Source organism: Bubalus kerabau, chromosome 4 (assembly GCF_029407905.1).
Source record: "Bubalus kerabau isolate K-KA32 ecotype Philippines breed swamp buffalo chromosome 4, PCC_UOA_SB_1v2, whole genome shotgun sequence".
In the NCBI taxonomy this organism is placed as follows: domain Eukaryota; kingdom Metazoa; phylum Chordata; class Mammalia; order Artiodactyla; family Bovidae; genus Bubalus; species Bubalus kerabau.
The window spans coordinates 171,543,341-171,565,514 of NC_073627.1; the positions used below are offsets into that span (position 1 = coordinate 171,543,341).

Sequence of the window (22,174 nt, forward strand, 5' to 3'; positions counted from 1 at the left end):
TTTACGTAATTCCTTTTAAGTAGTATGTATTCATTGCAGAAAACTGAAAAACCCTGAAGAATATAAAGACTATGATAAAATTTATTCATAATCCCACCATTCAAAAGTAAGGTCCTTTTACAAATTTTTCAAAAATAAACTTTAACACTTTTTCTGTGGGGAAAAAAAAATATATGTTCATGTAGTTCATTAATTCCTCATTTCTTTTTAAGATTTACTCATTTGAGCAGATTTTGTTTGCAAAAATCATAGCAAATCAGGCCACTGCAGTTATAATAATTTATAGATCATTATACAGTGGGAGTAATCAGGTATCAGGTGGGGAAGGAGGAGGGTTTAGAGAAAGGTTGATAGAAGAGGAAACATGTTTTGTGAATATGTGCATGAGTTTTTGGTACCGATATCAATAAATAGAAACTTTGAGATTTCTAATAAGGCCACATTTGTTCTGTTGTAGGAAGTTAGCAGGATGTACTGTCTTCATCACAGGTGCAAGCCGTGGCATTGGCAAAGCGATTGCTTTGAAAGCAGCCAAGGATGGAGCAAACATAGTCATCGCTGCGAAGACCGCCCAGGCGCACCCCAAACTTCCAGGCACCATCTATACCGCTGCTGAAGAAAGTACGTTTCAATAAACCGAGAATTTGCTGGAAAGTTTAGTTATATCTGTCTGAAGTCTATCCTAAAAATAATTTTATCTGGTTAAAGAAATATTTTGTCACCTTAGAGCGGTGTTTGGGGATCATTTTTCTCCCTAGCTTTTTTAAGTAATGGGAGTGATTTCCGTTAAAAATCATATCTCATGAGGCCAGTGGTTCTTGGATGAGAGCAAAGAGCAGAGGAGTGGAAGCAGAGGAAAGAATTTAAGAGGTGTATGGTGTGAATGAAAAAACGCTCCATGTTACCTGTTCTCTGCATAATTTGCAAGTCATTGTTTTAATACTTTCAGGTCACAAACAGTTATTTTTTTTCTTTTAAAAAATTTATTTACTTTTAATTGAAGGATAATCACTTTACAATACTGTGTTGGTTTCTCCCGGACATCATCGTGAATCAGCCATAGATATACGTATGTGCCCTCCCTCCTGAGCCTCCCTTCCATCTCCCACCCCATCCTACCCCTCTAGGTTGTTACCGAGCCCAGGGAACACAAATAGTTATTGAGTGCTTATATTCAAGGCACTGTGCCAGGAGTGAGGGCTTCAGCTTCAGCTGATATGCTAGTTTTGTTAGTTATGTTAATAGTGCTGTGGTTATGTAAAGGGAATACATATGAAGCAATTATGAATGAAGTGATGCCTGGAATTTGTTTTGAAATATACCAGCAAAAAACGAAACAGAATTGGTGGTAGATAAATTTACTGAAAAACATGGTCAATCATTGAAGATAGTTAATGGATTCATGATAGTTCATTATACTATTCTTTATATTTTTGTACATTTTAAGAAATTTTCCATAGTAAACACCTTTTAAATTACCTTCCCCCCTTATTTCTTTTTAATAGCATTTGTTAAAATTGCCTTCTTTTTTGTTTGTCTTTTAAATGGAATTGACCTTGCTAGTCTGTAGATGGCTATGAATTCAGTCTGTCCTACAGCAGGACAGAGTTGCTAGTAGTTGGAAGACATCGTTATTTATACTGATTTTCTGAAAATGGGGTACTTTTTCCTTTTGACTCATGTCAGAGGTTTGGTATTGATGAAAGTTTTAACATTTGAATGCATCTTTATTTATCCTTTGTAGTCAAAGCAGCTGGAGGAAAGGCCTTGCCATGTATTGTTGATGTAAGAGATGAAGAGCAAATCAGCAGTGCTGTGGAGAAGGCAGTGGAAAAATTTGGAGGTAGTGCCTTCATTCTGAGATAATTATTGAATATTGGTAAAGTATCGGTATAACTACCACTTTAATTTTTCACTTTCTTTTGATATTTTTACTCTTTAAGTCTTCAGAGTATAGCCAGAAATAAGTATTTGTTCCTACAGAAGCACAGTTTAAAACCATCTGATGAGTAACTGAATAATTGTTAAAAATTATTTTTAATATAACCAATCTCCCATCCAAGGTAAAGTTAAGACCTTGACCATAACATATACATCTATACCCCAGATCCCATCCACTTGTTTTCACGTCCATCATTTGATGACTTTTTAATATTTATTGAGTAAAGTGCAGATTACCTATTGGCTTTCAAGATATTTCGCATTCTGATGTTAACAGACGTGTTTTGGCTCCATATTCTTTCTATATGCCTATGTAAACTCCCTAATCCAGCCAAAAGAGTTTGCTTCCATTTCCTTACCTTAATTTTGTCTCTTCATCTTTTCTCATCCCATTCCTGAAGCTCCTTCAATGACCACTCCTCCACCTCCCACCCTTCCTGAAATGATCCCTTCTTTTTCTTTCGAAATATTTGTGCTTAAATCTCATCTACTTCATGAAGCCAATTTCCCAACTATGCAAAGTAATCACAAATGTACATTTTTCTTTCTCTGAATTCGTAAAACATTCCTTTGGTCCTCTTCTTGTAAAACTTCAGATCTTAGTATTTTTTCTTTTCCCCAAATTAATTCGTAATCTCCTAGAAGGCAAGTATTGGGAGTTGAACTAAGACTTTGATGGTATTATAGCATGGTATTTAGCTGTGTCCAAATCCTGTCCAAACCATTACCATTCTCTCCTTATAATATTCCAGAGACTGTATGTATATGCAGAGGATATTGGGGAACAAGGTAATGCTTTATTAGCAAGTCTCATGCTTATAACCCCTAATGGAGAGTGCTATGTTCTTCTGGACTGGAGCACAAAGCTTTGACTCAAATGGGATCTCTTCCTTTAAATTCAAAATCTTACCCCTGGCTGGCAACCTTTCCCAAAGTAATGTGAATGCCCCTGAGAGAAGACGAGAGAGAATGCAAAATTACTGGGTGTTTATTTATTTATTTTTTTTCCTTCTTCTTCTTACTGATAGGGTCCAAAATATGAAGGAAGAAGGAGAAAAAGCCACATTCAAATGGGGGACCTTTATCTAAAATAACTTCTACCTACTAGGAAAAGTGACCAATTAGTGCCAGTTAGGACTTTACCTAATTAGTTTGAAAGTGAGACTTCTACCTACTAGGAAAAGTGACCAATTAGTGCCAATTAGGATTTACCCTAATTAGTTTAGCCATTCCTTTTTAGGGAGGAATTAAGGGATAAGGTGGTGAGGGTAGAAGAATAGAGCTTTTCCTTCCTCTGTATTCATCCAGTTTTAGTTCTTTCCATTGATCCATTGGTTCTGTCAACTGAGAGTGAATTTATCCTTTCTGGAGATGGAGATCATCAGAATGTAGGGGAGGACTGTTACCACCTTTGTCTGCGCCCTTTCTCAGTCTTGGTTTCTGTCCTCTAATTCTGTTAGAGAACGTGAACAGTTCAGTTGTTGTCTGGTGTTGTCCCAAGAAACCTCTGAAATGGGTCAGGATGGACATTAATTATAGATACTGAAGGCCATACTATAATAAGCCCAGAATTCACCTCCTTTTTAACTTCCCATCTTGAATTCTAGCTGGATCCAGAAGGAGTTACACATTGTGTATTAGTGACAGCATAGTCCAAAAATATGCACCTGAGTGTCAACATGTGAAGACCTCCACTTTGCAGGCTGGGGCTCTTGCAGAGGAGCTGGCATCTCACAAGTTTGTTTCTTCTCCTGTTGTTGCCACAGAGAATTTAAAGAGCCAAACTGAAATCTCTTTCTTGGAAGAATTAAAGCCCAGAAATCTCTCCTCTCCAATTTCCTAACTCTGTTTTGTCCCAGCCAAGGAAGTTTCACTCAGATGCATGGATGGTCTCGATTGGTTTAGCCACCATGGCTTAGATTGTCTTCCATTGAACCTGGCATCATTCCTTCAGCATCTTCAGTGTGGGATTGATCCAGCTTTGTCTATCAAGTGATCTACTTTCCCAGGAACAGACAGAGAAAATGAAAGGGACAAAAGCAAATCTTGTTTTTTGTTTCTTCAGAAGCCAGTTGATCCATATTAATTGATTTGGCATTCATATCCTAGAACTTAGCTGAGTTGGTAGAAATCTTCAGTCAAGAAGATATGCTTCGGACTTCCCTGGTGGTCCAGTGGTTAGGACTTTGCCTTCCAATGCAGGGAGTGCAGGTTCAATCCCTGGTCAGGGAGCTACGGTTCCATATGCCTCACAGCCAAAAAACCAAAACATAATCAAGAGGTATGGTAAGAAGTTCAATGAAGACTTTAAAAAAAGAGAAGATATACTTTTCATATCTTTGGGGGAAGAAAATCTGCCAATGTATTTTGCTTCCTGTTGTTGAGATGGGCATCTGAAACACTTCTGTTTTCTTGCTGAAGTGCAAATTGGTGGTGGAGTTACCTCTCTTGGAATCTTCCCTAACATTTCCTTCCCTCCTCCTTAGGATCCACATTGATGTATTTAAAATATTTTGCTTTCCATTTGTCCATGAACTTCTGCTTTTCTGGCGTAATGATGCAGAATCTTAATTCTTTGGTGAGCTCTGCTCAGCAACTCAACTGCTGCTACCTCCTAATCAGGATGGATGTCACATTTATGAGATGATTCAAGGCCTGCTCTTTTCTTCTCTCTGTATTTTTTTCCTCTAGATCTTCCAAGCCTTTATTTTTGGTTTGTTTGGTTTCAGTTCCATACTGTGGTTGCTGCTGTTATGGTGTGGTTTGGAGTTTTGTAGGCCTTTGAAGTCTGCCTTTTAGAGAAGACTTTACCTTTCTCCTGACTTTTCTCTCTGCCAGGGAATTATTCTTAACAAAGTCCTGAGCAGTGGATGATGCTTTCCCTGTGCCCCTTGGGGACCTCTGCCACATAGTACTACTGCCTATCATCTTGCCTTCCTTCATCTTCAGAGTTTTTATGCCTTGAATAGATTACGCTTTTTCATAAACCACAGATATAATATTTCTTGCCACCTTTTTTTCTGCAGCAGGCATACATGCCTTTTATTCTGTATCATTTCCCACCATTGTGCCCTGATTCATTAAAAACATTTTTCTTTTTGGCCGTACCACGTGGCATGTGAAATCTTAGTTCCCCAGCTAGGGACTGAACCTGTGCCCTTTGCATTGGAAGCCTGGAACCTTAACCACTGGACCACCAGGGAAGTCCCATGCCTGATCTGTTAGGTTGGTGCAGAAGTAATTATGGTTTCAGACCCTGAATCCTTATTAATCAAAATAGGAACCATTACAGTCAACACAATTTTGCCAACAAGAAATAAGTTTGTTTATTCCTGTAGTATAAAAATCCATGCTTCGGGATTCAGCGAACTCTGGGAAAGCATTTTCTTCATCTTGTTGGTTGTAGAAGCATTTCCCCAGCAAAATGTTGTTGAGATGCTTGAAGAAGTGATAGTCGGCTAGAAGACAAGTGACTATGGCAGATGAGGTAAAACTTTGTAGCCCAGTTCATTCAACTTTTCAAATGTTGGTTGTGCTAAGTGCAGTCAGGTGTTGTTGTAAAGAAGAATCGGGCCTTTTCTGTTGACCTGTGCTGGCTGCAGTCACTGAAGTTTTCTGTGCATCTCATCGATTTGCTGAGCATATTTCTCAGATATAGTGGTTTCGCTGGAATTCAGAAAGCTGTAGTGAACCAGGCTCTTAGCAGACCACCACATAGTGGCCATGACCCTTTCTCTGGTGCAGGTTTGGCTTTGGGAAGTGCTTTGGAGCTTCTTTTTGGTTCAGCCACTGAGCTGGTCATGGCCAGTTGTTGTATAAATTCCACTTTTTGTCACGTCACAATCCAATCGAGAAATGGTTTGTTGTTGTTGCATACAATAAGAGAAGACAGCACTTAAATGATTTTTTTTTGATTTGCTGTCAGCTCATGAGGCACCCACTTATCAAGCTTTTTCATTTTCACGTTTCCAATTTGCTTCAACTGCCAAATGACCACAGAATGGTCTGTTGAGTTCTTGGGCAACTTCTCGTGCAGTTGTAAGAGGACCAGCTTCAATTATCCTCTCAGTTGGTCATTGTCAGCTTCTGATGGCTGGCCACTACTCTCCTCATCTTCAAGGCTCTCATCTCCTTTGCAAAACTTCTTGAGCCACCACTGCACTGAACGTTCATCAGTAGTTCCTGGGCCAAATGCATTGTTGATGTTGTGAGTTGTCTCTGCTGCTTAATGACCCATTTTGAACTTACATAAGAAAATCTCTTGAGTTTTGCTTTTTGTCTAACATTATTTCCATAGTCTAAAATACATATAAAATAAGCAGCAAGTAATAATTCATTAGCAAGAAATGTGCATTAAAATGATATATAACATAATCACATTTATTTAAGAATATATTTCAATATCAAATGGCAGAGTTCAACAATGCAAAACCTAAATTACTTTTGCACCAACCTAATATTTTTATTTGGCTCATCTGAGTCTAAAAATTTTGTTACCCCTTAATTGGACCCAGGTTTTTTTTCTTTATCATTGACAAGTCAGATCCAGTTTGCACAATCTGTAGCTTCAGTCCTCATCTACTTTCATTTGCTTTGGGGCTCACTAGAGGATTTATTTGGCAAAAACAGAACTATATTCAGCAACATGGAACTGAGCATTATTTTTCCTACAAAGTTAAAAGCACATTGTATCTCCTTTCTGACCACTTGCCCAGTCCCTATTTCTTTGAGAGATAAAGCTTCATCTAAATTATTTCATCTGATTGTTGATTGTCATTTGTAACTTTATTGCTACTTCAGTCTCAGGTATTCCTTTGGAAAAGGTGTATGGATTCATTACATATTCTGATGTACTGTCTATGGATTATAAGATAAAGTCAAGCATGTATCTGCTAATACTTTTCAAGTAAAAGTAAAAGACCTGTTTTAAAAGTTAAAAGTTAAAGACCTGTCTTTAAACTTAGAAATGCCTCTTAATAGTAGGCTTCCCTGGTGACCCAGATGATAAAGAATCTGCCTGCCATTCAGAGACCCATGTTCTATTCCTGGGTCAGGAAGATCCCCTGGAGAAGAAAATGGCAACCCACTCCAATATTCTTGCCTGGAGAATTCCATAGACAGAGGAGCTTGGTGGGCTACTGTTCATGGGGTCGCAAAGAGTCGAACATGACTGAGCGACTATCACTCACTCACTCACTCACTCACTCATAATAACCTCATTTAAACCATTATTCACACAATGTGAGAGAGGGGCAAAGCAAAGTCAAGAGAATAGTAAAAGACGTTTATGGCAACAGTCTAACCCCAGCAATAGAAGTTGTCATGTATCTATTTGACAAAATATTAAATGTTCTTTAAAAAGAATTTTGGCAGCAACGTGGATGCAACTAGAGATGATCATACTAAATGAAGTAAGTCAGAAAGAGATATACCCTGTAGTATTACTTATATGTGGGATCTAAAATATGATACAAATGAACTTATCTATGAAACAGAAACAGACGCACAGACACAGAGAACAGACCTGTGGTTGCCAGGTGGGAGAGGAGTGGGGAGGGAAGGACTGGGATTTTGGTATCAGCAGGTACAAACCATTACATATAGAATGGATGAGCAACGAGATCCAACCATATAGTTCAGGGAGCTATATTCAATATCCTGAGATAAAGCATAATGGAAAAGAATATAAAAAAGAATGTATATATATGTAAAACTGAGTCACTTTACTGTATATCAGAAATTGACATTGCAAATCAATGTTACTTTAGTTTGAAAAAAATGAATTATGAAGGCCATGTAGAAGTGCAAAAATGTGTTGAGATGCTTTTGTATTTTACCATTTTCATTTAACATTATTTAAGCTTGGAGAAGGCAATGGCAACCCACTCCAGTATTCTTGCCTGGAAAATCCCATGGATGGAGGAGCCTGGGCTGTGCAGTCCATGGGGTTGCTAAGAGTCAGACACGACTGAGCGACTTCACTTTCACTTTTCACTTTCATGCATTGGAGAAGGAAATGGCAACCCACTCCAGTGTTTTTGCCTGGAGAATCCCAGGGACGGGGGAGCCTGGTGGGCTGCCGTCAATGGGGTTGCACAGAGTTGGACGTGACTGAAGTGACTTAGCAGTAGCAAGCTTGTAGCCATAAATGTTACATATGGATAAGGACTAGATAGAATATGCAGAAATAATTATGATTCTAGATTTAATTTATTTTGTGTATAAGTTTATCTACTTTGATGATTTGCCTAGAATTGAAACTCTGAGTCATTTCTATTTTCCCGGTTCCAAGACCAGAAAGGAGCTCTTTCATTTAGGTAAGGGCCTTCAAGGGGAAAGGGAGACCGGTGTCCTTGGAAGGAAGGCAGACCTTGGAAAGATGCTGGAGAGGAGGGAAAACTTTAAGGAAGTTGACCTAAGGTTTTGGAGACAAAGAGGGAATTAAGAGATCAGGAATTAAGAGAACAGATAAGGACTGAAGCTACAAACTACTGAGGACTAAGCGTCCTTGTGGTTTCCTGTGGAGCCCTGATGATGGGCTGACTTCACAGTGCCAGTGAAAATCATTTGCGTACTGTTTTGACATAGCTGAGTCCTACGCTGGGAAATTGGTCAGTCATATTATCTAAAAGAAGTGTTTGTGAACTCAGGATTCAACTGTATAAATATTGTTTATTTCTTTCTGTTGTAAAGTCTAAATGACATTACTAAGAAGTTGATTATTTGAAAACAGGAATTGATATTTTGGTGAATAATGCCAGTGCAATTAGCTTGACCAACACATTGGAAACACCTACGAAGAAAGTGGATTTGATGATGAACGTCAACACCAGAGGCACCTATCTTACGTAAGTTGAAGAGCTGTGGGAGAGACTTTCCTGGTGGTCCAATAGTGAAGATTCCTTGCTCCTAATGCAGGAGGCCCAGGTTCAATCCCTGGTCAGGAGGAACTAGATGCCACGTGATACAGCTAATATCTGGAGAAGCCAAATAAATAAATACTTTAAAAAAAAGGAAAAAATAGCTATGAGTGTTGCAGTGCTTTGCCAGAGAACTAGTTGTGGACATATTTGAATAGGTTAGCAATCAGTTTGAAATCTAGTCAATCCTTATTTGTATTTCTAAGTTTTAATTAAACAGATCATCTCCAATGGGCTTCCCTCATGGTTCAGATGGTAAAGAATCCACCTGCAGTGCAGAAGACCTGGGTTTGATCCCTAGGTTGGGAAAATCCCCTGGAGAAGGGAATGGCTACCCACCCCAGTATTCTTGCCTGGAAAATTCCATGGGCTGAGAAGCCTGGAGGGCTACAGTCCATGGGGTCGCAAAGAGTCAGACACAACTGAGCAACTAACACTTAACTTGTCATCTCCAGTATTATATGTGTTTGTTTCATGTTAAATGCATGCTTATAGAAATTCTGTAATAAGGCTCAACTGTATTTTTGAACAGTTGATCTTTCTTATACCCAGCTCACTTTATTCATTTATTCAAATGCCCTGTAGGCCTTTGAGCTTACAGCACTCAAAGTAACATGATTCATGTGAAAGCTAAGAAGTGCAGTGCCTAGCACACAGTGAACTTAGCTGCTTTATTAAGCTCAAGATACTAGTATCTAAGTGTGGCACTGAGTTTTCAGTATAATGAGTAAGATAGGGCATGTTGCCATGGAAAATGTACCTGGTTAGGATTAGTGATGCTGAGGGTTAGGCAAGCAAAGTGCTGGTGGAAAGGTTTTGTCTAATAGATCAAAGGAGAAGCTCATGTTTATAATGTAAATGAAATGAACTCTTTCCTTTGAGTGTAAAATATGGTCTTATTGCTTGAAATAGGTTGTTTGTTTCCCATTGATGTTTTGAGGTGCGGCTTCACTGTTCTAATGACTATCAGCTGTAATATTGTTTGTCCTTCTTTCTCACTCCCATAATTGTGAAGTACCTCTGGAATGGAAAAACAATATGTACAAAAACCCTTTACTTTAGTGATATTAATTGTATTTGGTTTATAAACTTAAAATGACATTGCAGATGGTAACAAGAATTTTGTACATTGATAAGAAAGAAATTAACTTAAGAAGAATGGACTAGTTTCAAGTCCTAGAAGTTATTGAATGTGAAATAAAACTAAACACTATGAAGTTAGTAAGCTATAATATGTTATTAAGCTGTGTATTATAGCTTAATAGTTAAATATTTAAAATTATTGGACCTGTGTCTTTTGTAAAATACCTACCTTTTCGAATGGGATTTAAAAAAAAAAACAACTAAAATTGCCCCCAAAGGAATATTGCATTGTGTGTTGGCACAGATTAAGTTTGGTAATGTGTTGGGAGTTAATGTTATTAACTTACAGTTTCTTTGTGGTAGGAATACCATACCTACTAAGATGAAAAAAATCAGAATGTGTAAACTAATAATTTCAGTTGTTTATTTCATGTTTAATACATGTACTGTTCTAAGTACCTCATATATATTGTCTCATTTTAATCCCTTGGTCAGTCCTAGATAGTAGCAAGTATTACCAGCATTTGCAAATGAGAAAACTGAGAATCGGAATACTCTATATATTTGCCCCAGATCACACAATGAAGGGCAAAAGGAGACTTTGAACCCAGGTCTGTCTGACTTGGAATGATGTAGCTGAAGATAATCTAAGTTGGATTTAAGGCTAATGTGCTACTTACTTGATTGTTTTCATCAGGCAGATCATATTGTCAGGCCATTATATAAAGTTTCAAAGGATGAATATTAGTTGCTTTTGCTATCTTCATTCTCGATAAATGGGAAAAAAGCCAACAAAAGTATCGTATAAGTTACTGAACAAGTTCAGTTGCTCTGTAGAAGTAGTTTAACATATGATTTTAAAAAGTAATGAAGCTGTTAGAAAGCTAGCAGTTTGACTGGTGTTTTCTTTTGCTTTCAGATCTAAAGCATGCATTCCTTATTTGAGAAAGAGTAAAATTGCTCATATCCTCAATCTCAGCCCACCTCTGAACCTGAATCCACTGTGGTTCAAACAGCACTGTGGTAGGTGGTAGGGTGAGGGGATGACTTGTTTAGTCAATCTGTTTTACATTAAATCAGTGTATTGATGATGTAATCACAGTTTGTACATAGTGTTAACATTAAGTTTTCTCTGCAGAAGTTGGTAGCATTTTGGTAAGTAGATTCTTAATCTGTCAGTTTTTAAATGGAGGTATAATTTACATTAAATAAAATGCATAGTTGTTAATGGTTGAGTCTGATGAGTTTTGACAAATAGATACACCTGAATAACCAATACTCAAATGATGATGTGGATATCCACCATCCTGGAAAGCTCCCTCAAGTACCAGTGGGTGTGTTTTACTGTATATAACTTATTCTTCAATAAAGTTGATTAAGACTACCATGATTGACATGTATGCATTGCTATGTTTAAAATGGATAGCCAACAGCGACCTGCTGTCTGGATCAGGGAACTCTGCTCAATATTATGTGACAGCCTAAATGGGTAAGGATTTGGAAGGGAGTGGATATGTGTATATACATAACTGAATCACTTTGCTGTATACCTAAAACTAGCACAGCATTGTTGATAAAGTCATATAAAATAAAATAAAATAAAAAAAACTGTCCATGAAATACTTTACTTTTCACACCTAACTAATGATGTAAGATGAGTATGCTAAATAACAGGCCTTCCCCAGTATCTCAGTGGTAAAGAATCCACCTGCAATACAGGAGACATAGGAGACATAGCTTCGATCCCTGGGTCAGGAAGGTCCCCTGGAAGAGGGCATGGCAACCCACTCCAGTATTCTTGCCTGGAGAATCCCATGGACAGAGGAGCCTGGCAGGTTATAATCCATAGGGTTGCAAAGAGTCGGACACGACTGAAGTAACTGTGCTAAATACCAAGATTTATGTATAGGTGCCTCCTTTGAGGTTATTGTATCAGATACTTACTCCTTATTTCAACATAATTCCATAAAATTTGGAAAGGAGGACATTTGGAATAAAAACCCACAGAACAAAACTAAAACAAGTTCTGTTTTAATTGACTCAGTTAAATGAATTTGCAACCTTTTGTTTATGTTTTATTAGAAGTAGTCTTGCCTGGAAAATCCCATGGACGGAGGAGTCTGGTAGGCTGCAGTCCATGGGGTCGCTAAGAGTCGTGTCACTTTCCCTTTTCCCTTTCATGCGTTGGAGAAGGAAATGGCAACCCACTCCAGTGTTCTTGCCTGGAGAATCCCAGGGATGGGGGAGCCTGGTGGGCTGCCATCTATGGGGTCGCACAGAGTCGGACACGACTGAAGTGACTTAGCAGCAGCAGCAGCAGCAGCAGTTTTCCTTTAAATGGCCAGTTTCATTGAAAAAAGGATAAAAAAAGAAACAATAATGTAATTTATCCCCATAATATTCAGAGGAATAAAAGTTTATTACTGCCTCTTTTCTTTTAAACAATTACTAGGATGGAAATATTTTAAAGTAGTTCATCCTTGATATATATAAAATTGTTTACATAGAAAACTGTTCTTTTAAAAATAGTACATTAAAAGTTTTTGTGAAGTGAAGAAGTGAAGTTGCTCAGTCATGTCCGTCTCTTTGCGACCCCATAGACTGTAGCCCACCAGGCTCCTTGGTCCATGGGATTTTCCAGGCATGAATACTGGAGTGGGTTGCTATTTCCTTCTCCAGGGGATCTTCCCTACCCAGGGATCGAACCTGGGTCTCCTGCATTGTAGGCAGATGCTTTACCGTCTGAGCTACCAGGCAAGTACAAAGTTTTTGTACTAATATAAATATTAAATAATTCTGAAAAATGTATCAAGGAAAAACAGTAATAGAAGGAAATTGGTATTTATACTCACAAATTAATTTGTTTCTTAATTAAATTCTTGATGGTTTCTTTCAGCTTACACTATTGCTAAATATGGTATGTCTATGTGTGTACTTGGAATGGCAGAAGAATTTAAAGGTGAAATTGCAGTCAATGCATTGTGGCCTAAAACAGGTATGTACTTATGAAAGAAATCCATTTGTTGGGTTCTCATTTATTGTCTTAGACACTCTTGGGTGGGTGCTGCTACTGTTAAGTCACTTCAGTCGTGTCCAACTCTGTGCAACCCCATAGACGGCAGCCCACCAGGCTCCCCAGTTCCTGGGATTCTCCAGGCAAGAACACTGGAGTGGGTTGCCATTTCCTTCTCCAATGCATGGAAGTGAAAAGTGAAAGTGAAGTTGCTCAGTCATGTCCGACTTAGCGACCCCATGGACTGCAGCCTACCAGGCTCCTCCGTCCATGGGGTTTTCCAGGCAAGAGTACTGGGTGGGTAGGGTGGGTGCAAATGAGTAGATCATCAAAAGGAAACCTCAGTATGTCAGTTTGGAAACAAGTTCAGCTTTTTATTGTCTATGAAAGACCCTTTTCAGTCATCTTCTATTTGACTACATGGTTGCTGTACTAGAAACACTAACGCTGGAAGAGTCTCATAAAAGCCTATAGGAAGCCAGCTGCGCTTCCCTGACCTTTTTTCCACCCTTGTCTTTGGTACCTTAAATTCTGTAGCTTCTCTTGCAGTTACTTTTATTTTCTCCTCACACATCCCAGAAAATGCTTCTTTACTTTCTTGTACTCTTACTAATTTGTCTTTTTCCTTTATGAGAAGCTGACTTTTCTGTACTTTCACATAAGTTCTGAGTTCACAGAGTGTCTGGATCCCCTTTAGGTGACAGGGTAACCTGCCTATGGCTGGGCTTTGTATGCAGCTTTTGAGTTAAATGTACAGTGGAAGCTGATGGCTTGCAGGTTAGGGAATATGTTGTATAAACATAAGGGGAGGGAAATGACAGAAAGGGAAGGCTTGTCCTACTTATCCTCCACTTATATATCAGAACAACTTAAAGGAGGAAAAAGAAAAAAAACTATTCTTATTCTACCTTTTTTTCATATATTTAATAGTGCCTATGAAAACCTTAACCTCTTTTATTTTCTTCACTCTAAATGACAATCCTACCCCACAAAAGTATGAAAAAGAGAAAACATAGTGGGAATCACTTTTTCATTTCACTTAAAAAAAAAATTAACAGAACTTTTGTTGCACTAACATCAGGACTCCAACATGTAAGTTAGTGTGACCCCTTTCTAGGGAATCTCCTTAGGGTCAATACGGGATTTTCCTGATTCTCCCCATTGGGTCATTTAATGTATTCCTATATCTTCTAAGGACCTTGATATTGTTTATTCCCATTCTTCTTCCTTCTGGCATTGTTTTCTTTGTTCATTCATCACTCAACGAATACCTAGTGGACAGTTGCCATGGGGCAGACATTGTGCAGGGTTCAGTGGCCTTTTCACCTTGTAAATGAGTCGGTTGGTAGAGCTGTCTGCAAAAGAACATTTAATTCAGTATTTTGGCACATTATAATAGCTCTAGAGGTGCTCTTGAATGGAACTGCCACGTACAGCAGTGTGGACTGTACCCAGAGCTGTAGCTTAGGAACAAAGGAGGGGTTTCTTTCACTTCCCATCTGCTGTGTGCCAGGTAAGGACATTTCCTCAGCCCCAGGCACTGGTGAGAGGCCTAATGGTCTATGGTATTGAAGCTGAGAGAACAGGGGCTGTGAGGCAGAATTTATGGAGCCCCGGGATATGTTGCTAATGTAACTGTTAGGAAAATTGAGCCATTGCACCCAGCTCTCTCATCACCATCTTTGTTTTCTAATAAGAACTCCAGGAATTAAAAAAAAAAAAAAGGTTTTTATGTGAAGTGTAGTTGATGTAGGGCTTCCCTGGTGGTTCAGTGGTAAAGAACCACCTAACATAATACTGTAAATCAGATGTGGTAAAGATTCAGATTCAGTGGTAAAGAATTCGCCTGCCAATGCAGGAGTTGCAGGTTTGATCCCTGGGTTGGGAAAATACCCTGGAGAAGGAAATAGCAACCCACTCCAGTATTCTTGTCTGGGAAATCCCATGGATAGAGGAGCCTGGTGGGCTACAGTCCATGGGGTCGCAAAAAAGTCAGATACAACCTAGTGACTACAAAGCAGCAACATGGTTGATTTACAGTATTATGTTAGTTGCAGGTGTACAACATTGTCACTTGATACTTGCATACATAGTGGACTGATCACTGTGATAAGTCTAGTAACCATCTGTCCCCATGCAAAGTTATTACACTAATATTGACCATATTCCTTATGCTACATGTTATATTCCTGTGGTTTATTTATTTTATAACTGGAGGTCTGTCTCTCTTCATCGCTTTCAGCTATTTTGCCCCACCCTGTACCCCACTCTCCTCTGGCAGCCACCTGTTTGTATCTGTCTGTTTTCATTTTGTTTTGTTCATTTATTTTGTTTTTCAGATTCCACACATAAGTGAAACCATATGATATTTGTCTTCCTCTGTCTGACATTTCATTTAGCATAATATGCTCTAAATCCATCCATGTTGTCACAGGTAGCAAGATTTCATTTTTTTAATGGCTGAGTAGTGTTCCATTGTGTATGTATGTATTATATATCACCACATCTTATTTATCTATTGATGGCCTTTTAGGTTGCTTCCATATCTGGGTTATTGTAAGTAATGCTGCAGTGAACGTGGGTATGCATATATATTTTTGAATTGGTGTTTTCGTTTTCTTTGGGTAAATACCCAGAAGTGAAATTGCTGGATCATGTGGCAGTTCTATTTTTAACTTTTTTTATGAGGAATCAGTTTTTTTTAATATTCCATCTGCCAGTTTGACCAAGATTCCTTTATTTCCTAATCTACCAGGGTATCAGAACCATGATTTATTGCTTCTTCATTTCCCTTATGTTACTCTAGCAGACAAAATTCTTTTAAGATTTTCTAGAGAATAGTATTTGTTGCAATGAGGCAAAAGATGATAGTGAAAAAACTGCTTCTACGATATTTTCAAACTACATGTCAAGACTCACTGGTGAGTCATGAAATCAATTTAGTGAGGCATGAAATCAATTTGGTGGATTGTGAAATTGATTTAGTAGATAGCAGCCAGAATTTTGTTGTTGTTTCATTTTATTTTTAATTGAAATAGAGAATATTAGAGAGCATTGCACATTGTAATAGTGTTTTTTGGTAAACTTTAAAACTTATATATGAATATCCTATATAAATGAAACATGCATATGTTTATGAGTGTTTATGTGTAGGTATTATATGTTTTTAGTCTTGCTCATAAGAACTGTTACTTATTGTGAATCACAGTAAAACAGTTTAAAACTCGGACTTTTCTTTGCCTCTTTTTTTCAGCTTCTTTTCCTTCTCTCATCCTTCCTCAGCCTCCTCTCCCTGCCTTAATCACTGCTGTTTGTTGTGAAAGTTGATAGTCAGAAAGTTAGTACCTGTGCATCTCCTTCATATCACTTACAGCATTTGAATTTAAATTACTGATAACAATAACAATAGTCTTTTTTGCTAGAAAAGCTTCCTAAAGATATAGTATCTGTTTTGTCCATTTTGTTATCATCATTGCAGACATTCAATAAATATTGATATTTGATGAATGAATGAATACAGTATGATTAGTTTCCATGTAGGTCCATAACAGACATTCCAAATAAAAGGTTTATATAAGAAAGGGGAAGAATACTGTATGACTTGGAATGTGAAGGACATTATCAGGATTGGCAGGAGAAATCAGCTCACTGCCTAGATCTTTGCTTTAGTTGAGATGTTCATTTTATTAATAGAAGGTTTACTTGACATCTTGGAACCATTGGTGTCGTTTGGGTCCTAGACTTGTATAACAGAGTGAGTTGAATTTACGGTCATGCTCCTTACGTTACATGGCATGATGAATGACGTAAAGGATACTTTTGAAACATAGCAAGAGGACCATGTAGCTCAAATTAAAAGTCAGAAAGGGAGGTCCTTTAATGAAACAATTGAAATAAGACTGAGGATGTTGGAATTAACAAGGAGAACTGAACAAGGCATTCTTGGCAGAGGGAACAACAGAGTCTGAAGTATGGGAAAATACCGGATGTTTGGTGGAACTGCAAGAAGTTGTTATGGTGTATCTATGATGGGGTGTGGACTTTTTATTTCCCTCTGAACTGGAGCAACTGGCGAATAGTTCGGATTGGCCTGGATGTTGGATGGGTGTGAGGTTGTGGGTGAGATGGACAGACTGAGTCCAAGGGTTTTGATTGCCAAGTTTAGGAGCTTGAATTTTAACCTGTATTCAGTAGAGAGTCACTTTAGAATTTTAGAGGCAGGAGAGCAATAATAAGCAGAAGGCAAAGAGGAGCAGTGGTTTGTTGATGAGGTTTAGGAAGTTTAATTTAGCATCTGAATAGGCTAACTTGTAAGATTGTGGAAAGAGGAGGCAGGAAACCTAGCTAGAATATTGCATTATTTATGATGGAGGCAATGAAAATGGATTTGAAAGGGTGTTCAGGCTCCTCGCTGTTTCTGAGGCCTCTATTTAAAAGACACATCTTTTCTTTCTGGACCATATAGCATGTTCCAGACATGAAAACTCAGCTAACCAGAGAGGTCAAGGTGGCAGCTGGCCTCTATGGTACTAGAAACCAAAACTGGTTTCCATTTTCAAGGGACCTACTTATCAACTAGGTTAAGCAGTTTATACCATATTTCATTGATTCTGAGATGCCCATGTTTTCATGTTTGCATCTTTGATACCAGGTTGCTCATATATAGTTGATGTATTATAGTTTAACTGGCAGGTTTTTTCTCCTTGGTGGTTGCACTTGATAATCAATGGTATCTTTGGTTCAGTGAGCACATACAAGAATATATGTGTATGTGTAGATACAGAGAACAGAGTAGTGGCTACCAGAGGGGAAGTGTGGGGAGGGTGAAATCGGTAAAGGGGATTAACTGTATGGTAATGGATGGAAGCTAAACTTTCGGTGGTTAGCATGCTGTAGTGTATATAGAAGTCGAAATATAAACACCTGAAACATCTATACTATTATAAACCAATTTATTGAGATAATTTTTTTTAAAGATATTTTGAAAAGTTTTGGGAATGGATGGCAGTGATGTACTGCATTGTGAATGTACTTAATGCCAAAGAACTGTGCACTTAAAAGTGATTAATCTGAAATAAAACTAAGAATATACAAATGGGACCTAAGTAAACTTAAAAGCTTTTGCACAACGAAGGAAACTATAAGCAAGGTGAAAAGAGCCTTCAGAATGGGAGAAAATATTACCAAATGAAGCAACTGACAAAGAATCAATCTCAAAAATATACAAGCAGCTCCTGCAGCTCAATTCCAGAAAAATAAATGACCCAATCAAAAAATGGGCCAAAGGACTAAACAGACATTTCTCCAGAGAAGACATACAGATGGCTAACAAACACATGAAAAGATGCTCAACATCACTTATTATCAGAAAAATGCAAATCAAAACCACAATGAGGTACCATCACATGCCAGTCAGAATGGCTGCTATCAAAGAGTCTACAAACAATAAATGCTAGAGGGTGTGGAGAAAAGGGAACCTTCTTACACTGTTGGTGGAATTCAAACTAGTACAGCCTCTATGGAGAACAGTGTGGAGATTCCTTAAAAAACTGGAAATAGAACTGCCATAAGACACAGCAAGCCCGCTGCTGGGCATACACACTGAGGAAATCAGAATTGAAAGAGACACATGTACCCCGATGTTCATCACAGCACTGTTTACAATAGCCAGGACATGGAAGCAACCTAGATGTCCATTGGCAGATGAATGGATGAGAAAGCTGTGGTACATATACACAATGGAGTATTACTCAGCCATTAAAAAGAATGCATTTGAATCAGTTCTATTATGAGGTTGGTGAAACTGGAGCCTATTACACAGAGTGAAGTAAGTCAGAAAGAAAAACACCAATACAGTATACTATTGCATATATATGGAATTTAGAAAGATGGTAATGATAACCCTGTATGCAAGACAGCAAAAGAGACACAGATGTAAAAAACAGTCTTTGGACTCTGTGGGAGAAGACAAGGGTGGGATGATTTAAGAGGGTAGCATTGAAACATGTATATTATCATATGTGAAGCAGATTGCCCGTCCAGGTTTGATGCATGATACAGGATGCTCAGGGCTGGTGCCAAGGGATGACCCTAGGCGATGGGATAGGGAGGGAGGCAGGAGGGGGGTTTTGGATGGGGAACACATGTGTGCCTATGGCTGATTCATGTCGATGTATGGCAAAAACCACTACAATATTGTAAAGTAATTAGCCTCCAATTAAAATAAATAAATTAATTTTTTTTAAAAAAGGTTAATCTGAAAGAAAACCAATAACGTGCACCTACACCATCAAAAGGGCTTCTCTGGTGGTGCTAGTGGTATAGAACCTGCCTGCCAGCGCGGGAGACGTAAGAGATGTGGGTTCAATCCCTGGGTCAGGAAGATCCCCTGGAGAAGGGCATGGCAACCCACTCCAATCGTCTTGCCTAGAGAATCCCATAGACAAAGGAGCCTGGCAGGCTACAGTCCATAGAGTTGCAAAGAGTCGAACACAACTGAAGCGACTTTGCATGCACTCCAGCAAACAAGTGGTTAAAATATATGTACATATGATTGAAAATGGTTAAAATATGTATTCATCTCTTCAGTAAAGTATTTTTTAAAAAAAGAAACAAAACTAAAATTACTTCTTGTGCTTAGAAGACATAAATTTTTTTTCATATACCAAGCTATAATCAGGAGAGCCATACTTTCCAGTTATTGCTTAATAAGACTTAAGTTTCAGGGTTGCTTTTAGGATTCTTGTGATCCAAGGCATATCAGCTTTCATTATAAATCTTGATTTTTTTTTTTTTTTTGCCAGAAATCATCAGGGAATTTGATTTGATTCATCCTGTTATTAATCTGCTTTTATTGTCAGTTGTATTAGCTCTTGGGTTGGCCTGTTGACATTGCAAAACTTTTGTTGAGAGCAACTGCATGGCTCACTTCCTGATTTAGGGGGTTTATTCATGCCTTGTTTGTATCTTCCATAGAAAAGTAATTAAAGTAATGATAGGTTGTTTGGGAAACCATCCCTTATTCTTATATTGCATGTGTGTAAATACACACACACACACGTACATGACATGTATATACTTACATGACATATTCTTAATAATTTTTAAGACTTTGCATACCATTCATATAGTATACAGTGAGAGTGGAGTGTGTATGTATGCATACGGTCTCATTGTCTGTATTGAAATATTTATAGAAAAATTCTTGAGTTTATAGGAGTAAGATGATAACTGAACTCTACAAATGTTGATTAACAAAGTACGACCCATTAATCACATAGCAGCTAAGGGCCTGGCTCTGAAGTCCAGCTGCCAGCTGTTTGAATCCTAGCTCCTGTAACCTTGGACCTTAGCTCCTTGACCCCTCTGTGCCTGAGTACTGTCATCTGTAAAATGAGGATAATAATGGTGCATGCCTTGTGGAATTCATTCAGATAGTATATGTAAAGTATGTAGCAGCATGCCCAGCACAGGGTACACTTGATAAATGTTAGCTGCTATTTTTCATTCATAAGGTACCACTTCAAGAGTGAGACCAGAGCTCTTGAGCTATTGGTAAAGTTAAAAAATATATTCCTAGAAAAGGAATTTTAGTTATAATGTGAAGTATCTTCTAATTCAGTGCACTTGAGAAATTCCCCAAGTTCATGTGTACGCTTTGGAAGAGGGAAGTGTGCTAGGAGGTAATTGCCATGAAAGTAGGGCCTTTGTGTGCTTGTCCACTCCTCTGTGCCCAGTACCCCCAGTAGTGCCCGCCTTTTTAAATAACATTCAATAACTGTTGAAGGAGGAAGAGTCAATGGCTCTTAAAAACTACAAACTTTTCATCTTGTGGACTGAATTACATAGGTTATTTCAGTAAGTAGTGATTTCAAATGGTGGTTTAACAGTAGAATGGAGAGGCGTTTATCTAAATTACTAGAAACTGAAGCCTAAAATACATTTAAACAAATTGATTTTCGTTGCTTTACATGTAAATTGAGATACGTTACTATTCACAACTTTGACAGCGCATAATTAATAATGTAGTATTAATGGTAGAGTTTCAGGTTACTTCACAAAAACATAATTTAAAAATTATATGTATGGGACTTCCCTGATGCACAGTGTATAAGTATCCACCTGCCAGTGCAGGAGATAATGGGTTCAACCCCTGGTCCAGGAAGATCCCACGTGCCTCAGAGCAACTAAGCCTGAGGGCCACAGCTACTGAGCCTGCAAGCCTTAGAACTTGTGCTCCACAACCGGAGAAGACGCCGCAGTGAGACGCCCTTGCACCGCAAGGAGGAATAGCCTCCACTCGCCACAACTAGAGAAAGCCCGCACCAAGCAATGCAGACTCAATGCAACCCAAAATTAATTAATTAAAAATCATATGCACCGAAAACAGTGGAAATTATATGCAAACATTAATAATAATTTTCTCTGGGGAGAAGGATTATAGATAATTTAAAAATTCTTCCTTGGGACTTCCCTGGTGGTCCAGTGGTTAAGACTCCGAGCTTCCCCTGGATGGGGCATAGATTCATCATCCCTGGTCAGGGAACAAAACTGTGAGGTGAGGTGCAGTCAAAAAAAAAACAAAGCACTTTTTTTTCTATTTCCTTCTCTTTATTTTCTGCTGCTGCTGCTGCTGCTAAGTTGCTTCAGTCGTGTCTGACTCTGTGCGACCCCATAGACGGCAGCCCACCAGGCTCTGCCGTCCCTGAGATTCTCCAGGCAAGAACACTGGAGTGGGTTGTCATTTTCTTCTCTAATGCATGAAAGTGAATAGTGAAAGTGAAGTCGCTCAGTCGTGTCCGACTCCCAGCGACCCCATGGACTGCAGCCCACCAGGCTCCTCCATCCATGGGATTTTCCAGGCAAGAGTACTGGAGTGGGGTGCCATTGCCTTCTCCGCCTTTATTTTCTAGTATTTCATAAATGAAAGTAGTATCTGGATGTAAAAAGGCCCTCAAGTCCAACCAGTATTTATCAAATGTTTATAGTATACTTGTCATTGTTTTAGGCGCTTAGGGATACAGTGATGAACAAGAAAGACAGGGTTTCTTTATTCTAGTAGAGGGAAAAGAGAAAAGAAGCTTAGGAAAGGGACTCCATATTTTAGAGACAGGCAACTGAAGCCAAAAGATGTTAAAGTGGCCTGCCAAAAATCTCAGCGTAGTTGGCATAAAAATATCACTGACCTGATTTACAGTTCGGCGGTCTTGCTAGTATT

The 22,174-nt window shown here is 38.5% G+C and overlaps 1 protein-coding gene and 1 non-coding gene across 3 annotated transcripts in view; one reads left to right on the plus strand and one right to left on the minus strand.

Moving 5' to 3' along the window:
- The window catches only part of HSDL2 (hydroxysteroid dehydrogenase like 2), a 59,854-nt gene that overhangs the window by 16,959 nt on the left and 20,721 nt on the right, over positions 1-22,174 (plus strand). For both annotated transcript variants that reach the window (XM_055579330.1, XM_055579331.1), the window contains exons 2-6: positions 458-621; positions 1,745-1,843; positions 8,675-8,789; positions 10,864-10,967; positions 12,841-12,939. In XM_055579330.1, the coding sequence (XP_055435305.1) occupies positions 458-621; positions 1,745-1,843; positions 8,675-8,789; positions 10,864-10,967; positions 12,841-12,939 (581 nt within the window). The remainder of the gene's footprint in view (positions 1-457; positions 622-1,744; positions 1,844-8,674; positions 8,790-10,863; positions 10,968-12,840; positions 12,940-22,174) is intronic.
- Positions 12,630-12,701, minus strand: TRNAC-ACA (transfer RNA cysteine (anticodon ACA)). Its single transcript has one exon. It is a non-coding gene; the product is annotated as a tRNA-Cys (tRNA).